The sequence below is a fragment of the Hyla sarda genome, chromosome 3 (assembly GCF_029499605.1).
Source record: "Hyla sarda isolate aHylSar1 chromosome 3, aHylSar1.hap1, whole genome shotgun sequence".
Taxonomy (NCBI): Eukaryota; Metazoa; Chordata; class Amphibia; order Anura; family Hylidae; genus Hyla; species Hyla sarda.
Window position 1 is genome coordinate 10,967,844 of NC_079191.1, and position 10,803 is coordinate 10,978,646.

At 34.1% G+C, this 10,803-nt stretch overlaps 1 protein-coding gene across 1 annotated transcript; it reads left to right on the forward strand.

Annotated features, from left to right (window-relative positions):
- Nucleotides 1–396: 396 nt before the first annotated feature.
- Nucleotides 397–9,287, forward strand: LOC130360931 (taste receptor type 2 member 40-like). Its single transcript, XM_056563486.1, has 2 exons — nucleotides 397–1,096; nucleotides 9,211–9,287. Exons 1-2 carry the CDS (start codon nucleotides 397–399, stop codon nucleotides 9,285–9,287), a joined length of 777 nt encoding a protein of 258 aa, XP_056419461.1.
- The last annotated feature ends 1,516 nt before the right edge of the window (nucleotides 9,288–10,803 follow it).

Below are 10,803 nucleotides of genomic sequence, written 5' to 3' on the forward strand. Positions count from 1 at the left end.
ACATATGGCTTTTAATTATAAAATGTACAGAAGAAAAGAAGAAAATGCATTTTGAAGGAGAAATTCCTCCTATGAAACGCATTGACTGTTCTATATTGTATGAATATGGGCCTAATCTTTTTTTTATTTTACTGAATGTTTGTCACTAAACATGGGTGATAGTTGTAAATCAGGTCAGCATCGGCAAAGGTCAAAATGACCTTAATGTAGTTTTGTAGATATTTTTCATAGTCAGTGTTCCGGGTCAGATATTTGCATGGCACTGGAACAGATGCCTAGAATTTCCATGAGAGATAGACAAGAAATCTGTATAAAGAAAACATATAACCCGATCATTACACAACGACTTCCACCCTGCAGACGAGTCACAATATCTATCTCAGAGGAAACATTACGATGGATACAATAACACTTGTTCTTCTATCTGTGCTGTATACTGAATGCATCGCCGGAGTCATAATAAATCTCATCATCGTGGCTGCAAATCTCATGAAATGGAAAACAATGAAATCTCTTCATATTGGGGATAAAATCCTCAGCTCTTTGGCTACTTCCAGAAGCTTATTCCTCTTCATTGTCTTAATTTTACACCTTCCTATTCTACATGATCTATGGGAGAACACGTTTCTGGCTGAGTCTATAATAGTAATAATCATAATGGTTTTACATTCTAGTAATCTCTGGTTTGCCACCGTCCTCTTTGTCTTTTACTGTGTGAAGATTACAAGTTACAACTGGAAGCTCTTCATCTTTCTGAAGACCAAGATCTCCACCCTGGCTCCATGGTTCCCTCTGGCTTCTCTGCTCATTTCTTTATCTTCTAGTCTTCCACTTGTTTGGGGCATTTATGAAATACTGAAGCAGAATCCAACAGATGTCTCAGTCACAAATATGACTCTATCCAGAGATGTGGAGATTGAAATCAGTCTTATCATGTTCTTGTTTTATCTCATCACCTCATGTCCACCATTCCTAGTATTCTTGGCTGCATACTGCCTGTTACTTCACTCTCTTTGGATGCACACCAGACGGATGAGGAGCTCTGGGTCCGGATTTCGAAGCCCAAACTTAGAATCTCACTTCAGTGCTGTGAAGAGTATGAGCTTCTTCTTAGTTTTACAGATTATATACTTTTGTATGGTGATGTATACAATTGGTGCTGGGTACAAAAATATATATGAATGGTTTATCATCACATTTGTAACGTGCAGCGCACCCTTCCTCCATTCACTTTACATGATCTTTTCTAACAGTGAACTAAAAAAGACATGTATCTCAATGTTCTATAGTGTTGTATGCTGTGTCCAATGATAGAAACTGTAATGTTTGTATTATCTATCTATCTATCTATTCCATATCTATCTATCTATTTCATATCTATCTATCTATCTATCTCATATCTATCTATCAATCTCATATCTATCTATAACATATTTATCTCATATCTATCTCATATCTATCTATCTCATATCTATCTATCTCATATCTATCTATCTATCTCATATCTATCTATCAATCTCATATCTATCTATAACATATCTATCTCATATCTATCTCATATCTATCTATCTCATATCTATCTATCTCATATCTATCTATCTATCTCATATCTAGAAAATACAGGAAAGCAGCACTCCAAATGAAAAAGTGCACAAGTGCCTACTGTGTCAGGTCCAGGTTAGGGAAACCCTTAGCTACAAAAATCCAAAAAGAACAGTGGCACACCCAGTGTACAAAAGAAAAGTTGTTTTATTCAAAAAAAACGTGTAAGGCGACATTTAGGCTGGCTCACCCAGCCATTTTCAAGCAACAAATGACACACTGTCAACGGTATATATAGGGTACTAATTACAAATTAGTGAACAAATAGGTGAAAAATACATAAAATGCAATAAATATATCCATAAAAAAGTCTATAGTACCACGTATTCACATCAGATGTATAATCCGCAAGTTAACATCCGATGTACATCTGTGTTTACAGTATAAAGTGCATAATCTCATATCTATCTAATATCTATCTATCTCATATTTATCTCATATCTATCTATCTCATACCTATCTATCTCATATATATCTATAACATATCTATCTATCTATCTATCTCATATCTATCTATCTATCTCATATCTATCTATCTCATACCTATCTATCTCATATCTATCTATAACATATCTATCTATCTTTATCATATCTATCTCATATCTATCTATCTATCTATCTATCTCATATCTACCTATCTATCTATCTCATATCTATCTCATATCTATCTATCTATCTATCTATCTATCTCATATCTATCTATCTCACATCTATCTATCTAAATAAATCCAAATAGCAGCAGCACACGAAGTAGTAGATGCAAAATTAAGAAAATGTATTACATAATTCCAGTTTATACAGAGCAACGTTTCTGCGACCTCTCATCACAATTCTCATGCTCCTATCTATCTATCTCCTATCTATCTATCTATCTATCTCATTTCTATCTATCTATCTATCCATCTATCTCATATCTATCTATCTGTCCATCTATCTCATATCTATCTATCTCATATCTATCTATCTATCTCATATCTATCTATCTCACATCTAACTATCTATCTATCTATCTAGGAAAAATAGAAAAGAGCAGCACAACTTCTCATAGGTGTAATAGCGGGTGCAGGCAGTAGAAGGTCCTGGGTCAGGGGTCCCATGGATATCCACGCCAAGAGAAACGAGGAACGCTGCACTCCAGAAGTATAGGTGAAAAAGATTTATTGACCTGACATCAAGGAACAACGTTTCAACTGCCCAATTGCAGTCTTTCTCAAGCTATCTATCCATCTATCTATCTATCTATCTATCTATTTATCTATCTATCTTTCTCATATCTATCTATCTCATATCTATCTATCCCATATTTATCTATCTATCTCATATCTATCTATCTCATATCTATCTATCTATCTATCTCATATCTATCTATCTCATATCTGTCTATCTCATATCTATCTATCTATCTATCTCATATCTATCTATCTATCTCATATGTATCTCATATCTATCTATCTATCTATCTATCCCATATCTATCCCATATCTATCTATCTATCTATCTATCTCATATCTATCTATCTATTAAATATTCAAAGCATAGAAAGGCAGCACAACCCGGTTAGAGTGCAAGTGCAGTGGGTGCAAGCAAGATATACAGTCCAAGTCACAGTCTGTTTGTAGAGCTAATAGCAAAGAGGTTCTGCAGCACTCCAAGAGTAAATTCAAAGTGGTTTATTTTCCCACGTAGGATTCAACGTTTCACCGGTCTCACAACGTCTTTTTCAAGCATGAAAAAGCTGTTGTGAGACCAGTGAAATGTTGTATCCTACATTAGAAAATAAACCACTTTGAATTTACTCTTGGAGTGCTGCAGAACCTCTTTGCTGTTATCTATCTATTTCATATCTATCTATCTATCTATCAATCTCACATCTATCTATCTATCTATCTATCTATCTATCTCATATCTATCTATCTCATATCTATCTATCTATCTATCTCATATCTATCTATCTCATATTTATCTATCTCATATCTATCTATCTATCTCATGTCTATCTATCTAGCAAAGATCTATCAGCTGCACACAAAAATAAAAAATGTTGGAAAAAAGGTGAAAAAATGTACCGTACTCCTAAAAAAAAAGTGTCTTTAAAGCAAGAAGGCTTTCATCCAGCACAATCCGGTCCTCATCAAGCAGTGTATAATTGGTGACTTTCACACAGTTATAAAAAGGTAGCAATTAAGTATCTGTAGTAAACAAATCAAATCACATAATAAAATTACATGAATATTCCACATAGTGTCACTAAAAAAATTACAATAATTTACTAAATAATAATAATTACATAAAATATGCATAAATTGCCAAGTGCATACGATATTAAATATTTTCTATAGGTGGGAAATAATTGATAGTCTACTTCCACATGTAAACATTCAAAAACATTACATTGGGGTCAGAAGCGCTCACTCGACAGATACAATACTACCATGAATCACGGACTCTATTACCCCGCTAGCGGTCAATCGGAGTGCAGGGTCTCCATTGCTATAGTAGCCCTCGGCCTCTCTATTGCCCAGGCGCAGTCAGAGTTGTCGCCTGCATGGTGACCATATCTGTGAAAACAAAAAACATTCTGCTACGCTGCATAATAGTAGAAAAATCTTTATATTACTAATCTTAGTGGATAGAGACTAAGGGCAAAGCATCAGAACATAATCACTATATAATACAATAGGACTATTTACAACTTTTATAGACTATTGTTACAAACATACCCAACTCGTGTATATCTGTGTATAGTGAACTGTGTTGTGCAGTGTTATTTCAGTATTCACAGATACACACAAGTTGAGTATGATTGTAGCAATAGACTAAAAAAGTTTTATGTTTTCCTACTTTAATATAATATATACATGGTCTATAGATGGGGAAAAAACTAAAAGAATTGTTTAATTTAAAACGCGAAGAGGAGATAGCATTTTCCATTTTATACCCTCTACTTAACACATTAAAAAAAGTTATAAATAGTTATCGGTTATTGTTGCTTTATACTCTCAATTTTTTTTTTTTTCCCAAAAACATCATCCAGCCCTTTTGGGTTCCTGATATTTAGGTTAGGAATGTAAGATATTCTGATAGGAAATATTGCATATAGTCTAATGTGTTGTAAAAAAAAATAGATAATGAATGGTACAGAAAATAAATATGAATAAGGATTCCATAAATAGTTTATCCAGGATGAATTTTGAGAGTCAGAGGATTCTCCATTGTTTATCAGAACGCCCAAAAAATGTTGATAGTAACGTATAGAGTAAAGGCTCCTAAGAGCAGAAGGGTCTTTCTTATACAAGGACAAGTGTCGGGTGTAATACAACCGGTCAGCACATCTCCACCTACTGTGATGTCTCTACAATGTGCACATGAGGCCGGTCAGGACCTTATATACCGGGGGATTCAAAAAGGTTGATGCAAAAGTAAAGTTTTATAGTTAAGGTAAAATTTGCCATAAATAGTCAGTGACTTAAAAATTCATAGCAATATCAGGCTGACAAAAATAGGACTACAGGAGCCACAAACCACGGTATGGCATATTTTATGAAAACATCTGCATTATAAGTCGTACAGAAAAACCAGACGACAAACCAAAATGCTATGACTTTTACATTGACTTTCAGGACTGATTGAAAGAGAATGAATTCCCTGACAAACTGGTGTTTGTAAAAGGTGACCTTTTACCTCTGTGAGAAGGTCAATCTTCACAACATGAGAAAATGGGCCCCAGAAAATCCATTTGTCCTTAATAAGCAGTTGGGGGACTCATCCAAAGTAACGTGTTCTATGCAATGAGCGGTGCAAAGTTTAGGCTTCCATTTTTTTGGGAGGAGTATCCTGTCACCGGCCTCTCCTACCTAGACATGGTATAGGAATGGTGTATACCACAGAAAGAGGAAGATCTGCCAAACATAGTTAATCAGCTGCATGGTCACCTCCACAACTCTACCGGAATGTTGAATCGGCCGCACTGGATTAACCAAGGATCACCAAATCTACCAACTTGTGGATTCTTTCTGTGGGGATACACAGCCACAGAATACAAACAACCTGAGACAAAGCATCACTGACACAATGGAGTTTGTATCCAAGGAGATGCTGACTGCGTCTGGACAGAATTGGACTACAATTGAGACATCTGTCATGTCACCAATGGAAATCGCTCTGAACATTTGCAGTGTATAGATAAAACTTTATGACTGTGTCTCTTCATTGAAAATACATTTGTGTTATGTTCTCTCAGTTATGAATCCCAAGAATATCCTTCTGCACCATCTTTTTGAATTACCCTGTATTATGTTATGTACAGAAAGATAAGACATCTTGATTTCCTTGCACTTAATAAGAGCTAAGAGTACAGAGGAATCATAAAGTTTCTTTAATTAAAATAGAGACACAGCATCTCCGAGAGGGATGGGGGACGTGCACAGAGGGTAGCCCAAATATCAGCATAAAATAGTCAGGTCAGTCCGGAGGATCTCTGCAGGAGGAGATCTGGGGGAACTCTGGAGAGATACCTAAAGTGGAGAAAAGATGTCCCTACAGAAAAGAGATCAGATTTAGCGGGGATAGCGGTGATCCTTCATTATTGATTTATTGGATTGCATGTGGGTTACTTTGGCCATTTTGGTTTGTACTTCTGGGCTGATCTTTTCTCATTTGTTGGTTCTATTTATTATTATGTCATTTTATTATTATGTTATTTTTATATTACATTATTAGGTTGATTGTAACTGATTATGTTGTTTTGGTGTTTTTATAGCTGGAGTATGTATACGATGGTTACATTTTAGTTTCATATCATATATTTCTGTGTGAGTTTGTTATATGTTATTCCACTTCATACTGTTCAATTGTCTCTATGTATAATATCATTTCTTTTTATTTAGATACACTCTTGTTGGAGTGAAATTTGTTTCACTCTCCCCTTGAACTATTGTCAGAAGTTTATTCTTGCTCATTACTATTATCATTTCAATTGGTTTTACTATAAATCAAAACTGCCATGTTGGCTTTCTAATGCAGTTTGCATAAGTCCTATTGACATTAATGGTAGTTTCACCAAAGGGGCAGAATCGGGAGCTACTCTGTGTACATAACTGTGTTTACATAAACAGAGAAGCTCATTGGGATACACTGTTTGCTCAATTTCCATTAATTTGAATAGGAATGATACAAATTGCATAACAAAGTATAATTTGCAGTGTTTAGCACCTGGCCATTTCTGTCTGTCACAGACTGGAGAAGACCGGACGACCATTTTTTTAATTCATTAAAAAAAAACAGCTTTAATATTACTAATGTCAATAATCATGTTTCGAGCAGTGATACAATGATGAATACATGAAGATGTTTTTATGTCCATGTGATATCATATGCTTACATATTGTTCTACATTCACTTCTCTCAGTTTTTGGCCTCAAAAATCGCATTAAATACCTGAATGTTAAAAACAGAGTAATTGTGTTTCAATTTATTTTAACATACATATTTTTTTTTCTTAGATTTGTTAAATCCAACCTTTCATTCAAGAGTGCAAAAAATCATAAATCATAAAGAAAATTTTAGGAAATAAATTTCAAGGTCTAAATCATTTGTAGGGTAAAGGGGAGGATGATGCTGGAAAAGTGCAGCGCCTTATATGTTTGTGTTGCAGGTTCTGCCGTGAAGAGTTTTGGCTGGAACAGATTATTATTATTATTATGTCCTGTGCCAGATGGGAAAGAAAAAAAAAAAGAGAATGACTCTGATCAGGGAATATGTTATTTGTGAGTTGTTGCATTAAACCGTATTGTAATCTACATATTAAAACATATTTAAAAAAATGTATTCGGTAATATTCATTTTGTAATATACAAAATGTATTTTTTCCAAGGGGTGCCCCAAGCAAAAATGGGGGAGGGGGGAGGGACAATTTTCTGTTCTCGCCTCAGTCAGTCTGTAATGCCCGTCATGTAACAATGTTTAGCACTTATCTGATCACTGTTATAAGAGCCTTGTAGTTTGCAGACTTTGTTTAAAGATGTTTTATAATTCATGAAACTTGTAAATTTTATAATCATAATTATTCAAACATTCTAATAGGCTATAGATAAATAAACACTTATTTATATTTAAAAAAAAAAGCTACACAGCTGTCTGGATTGGAGTGTGAAAGTGGGAGATTATTGGAATAGCTTGGATATGAAGAGTTCTGTAGAAGTGACACTAATGTGAAGAAATTCTTACAAAAATATCATAGGTGTCCATAGCCTTTAAATCATTTAATTAAAATGCTAATTTGACTCTAAGTAAGGTTTGTGTTTATAATGTGAAAGTGTCCAAAACATTTTATCGTGTTTAATTCAGGCTTCAGTTGTCGAGGATTTTTGTAGTTTGCAGACTTTGTTTAAAGACGTTTTATAATTTATTAAAAGGGTCTTGTAAATTTTTAAATAATATTTAATATAACTTAAATAAATAATTGCTATACAAAATAGCCAGGTAAGAAGTCCAGAATGGAAGGTAACTCTTGTCACTACATTCTCCTGGCATGATGGACATTTCAAAAAGAATCTGCACGTCATACTGAATAACAGTATTATTTCACTAACCCAGCACAAACCCTATGTGTGTTACGGCAAGGCAAAGTGTTCTACACCCTTATTGAGGCTCTCTGTAGCCCGGAAATGGCCATTTTGAAAAGCGATTCAACGCAAATTAATTCGTATCTAACCAAATTTTTTCGGAAAGTTCATCAAATCCGCCAAATCAAATTTTTCAAAAAATTTGCTCATCTCTATTTGCAGCATCAATTTGCCCCACTATTTATGTTTTACAAACTGAGATCCAAGTAATGGAACTGTAGTAAAATGCTGAAGTTATTCTTTTAGATTAACGTATCATCTTTTATATGATTTTACCTTTCAATTTTTTTAACGTTTACTCTGGAATCAATGAAAAACAATTATCTTTATTGGCCTAATTTGCTCCTTGGAAACAACGTCAACTCTAGAACTCATCTTTTTCGCACTAAATTTGGATTGTTCTGATATCTGTTATTTTTACAAATACAAATGTTATATGAAATATTGTTGTTTTTTCTTTATACATTTTATTTTTTTAGGCTTCATTTAGAGATACACATATTTTAGTGGTTTATTTGTATCAATATTTATGCTATCAGAATTTTAGATCATTTTAATTTACCATTCTTTCTTATAATATAATCTGCATGTGATTTATTGTTTGCTTAAAAAAATATTTATTGTATTGTATAAGATATTATGGTTAGAGTATATCAAATGTGTTATTTGTGTGATATTTGTTATTAAAATATACATAATAAATTTGGTTTTATTACATATTTAATTTCTTGTATTTTTTATTAATTCATTGTATCAGAAATTAACTCTTTATGTTGACTATTAAGTAATTATGTAGTTAGTTTTTATTTCAGAAGAAAACATCTATGTATGTCCTATTAACAGGCAGTATAGGAAGTTATCCCTTCAGTACTTTCTTTTTTCAACAAAGTATTACACTAATAGATGATCTGTAACAACCAGCAGATGCATCATACTAGAGCAGTTACAATTGGCTACCTTAACTTATTTTTGCTTTTCTTTATAGATTGGGACATACTGAGCAGAGTCATCTCTTTACCATTAGAAGGACCAGTCACCTTTATCATACTGTGGAAGGGCTAAATTGACCAAGTTAAGAACACTATACACTATAAACTGTATATAGACTTGTATATGAAGCTTTTCCACTAAAATTAGAGTTCCGGGTGGAAGGGCTAAATGGACCAAGTTAAGAACACTATACACTATAAACTGTATATAGACTTGTATATAAAGCTTTTCCACTAAAATGAGAGTTCCACTAAAATTGCAATTGACTCCCTTTCATTGCAATTGCCATAAAGTGCACACACACACTATTCTTTTGTCACTGTAGGCAATACAGTACAATATATTCATTCAGCTAGCATAAATATATAGCTATAGTTATACATATGGTTTTTAATTATAAAATGTACAGAAGAAAAGCAGAAAATGCATTTTGAAGGAGAAATTCCTCCTATGAAAAGCATTGACTTTTCTATATTGTATGAATATGGGCCTAATCGTTTTTTATTTTAGTGAATGTTTGTCACTAAACATGGGGGATAGTTGTAAGTCAGGTCAGCGTCGGCAAAGCACCATTCTTATTCCAAATCAGGACCCAATTTTTCTACCGGAGTACCCCTTTAAGGCCAAAATTACCTTAATGTAGTTTTGTGAGTGATTCTGGATAGAACACTGCAGATATTTTTCATAGTCAGTGTTCCGGATCAGATATTTGCATGGCATTGGAACAGATGCCTAGAATTTCCATGAGAGATGGACATGAAATCTGTATAAAGAAAACATATAACCCGATCATTACACAACGGCTTCCACCCTGCAGACGAGTCACAATATCTATCTCAGAGGAAACATTACGATGGATACAATAACACTTGTTCTTCTATCTGTGCTGTATACTGAATGCATCGCTGGAGTCATAATAAATCTCATCATCGTGGCTGCAAATCTCATGAAATGGAAAACAATGAAATCTCTACATATTGGGGATAAAATCATCAGCTCTTTGGCAACTTCCAGAAGCTTATACCTCTTCATTATCTTCATCTATCACCTTACTATTATACTCAATCTATGGGAGAACACGTTTCTGGCTGCGTCTATAATAGTAATATTCATAATGATTTTACATTCTACTAATCTCTGGTTTGCCACCGTCCTCTGTGTCTTTTACTGTGTGAAGATTACAAGCTACAACTGGAAGTTCTTCATCTTTCTCAAGACCAAGATCTCCACCCTGGCACCATGGTTCCTTCTGGTTTCTCTGCTCATTTCTATATCTTCTAGTCTTCCATTTGTTTGGCACTTTTGTGAAATACTAAAGCAGAATCTAACAGATTTCTCAATCACAAATATGACTCTATCCAGAGTTGTGCAGCATGATAAAATTGATATCAGGTTCATTATTTTCCTCATAACCTCATGTCCACCATTCCTAGTATTCTTGGCTGCAGACTGCCTGTTACTTCACTCTCTTTGGATGCACACCAGACGGATGAGGACCTCTGGGTCCGGATTTCGAAGCTCAAACTTAGAATCTCACTTCAGTGCTGTGAAGAGTATGAGCTTCTTCTTAGTGTTACAGATTATATAT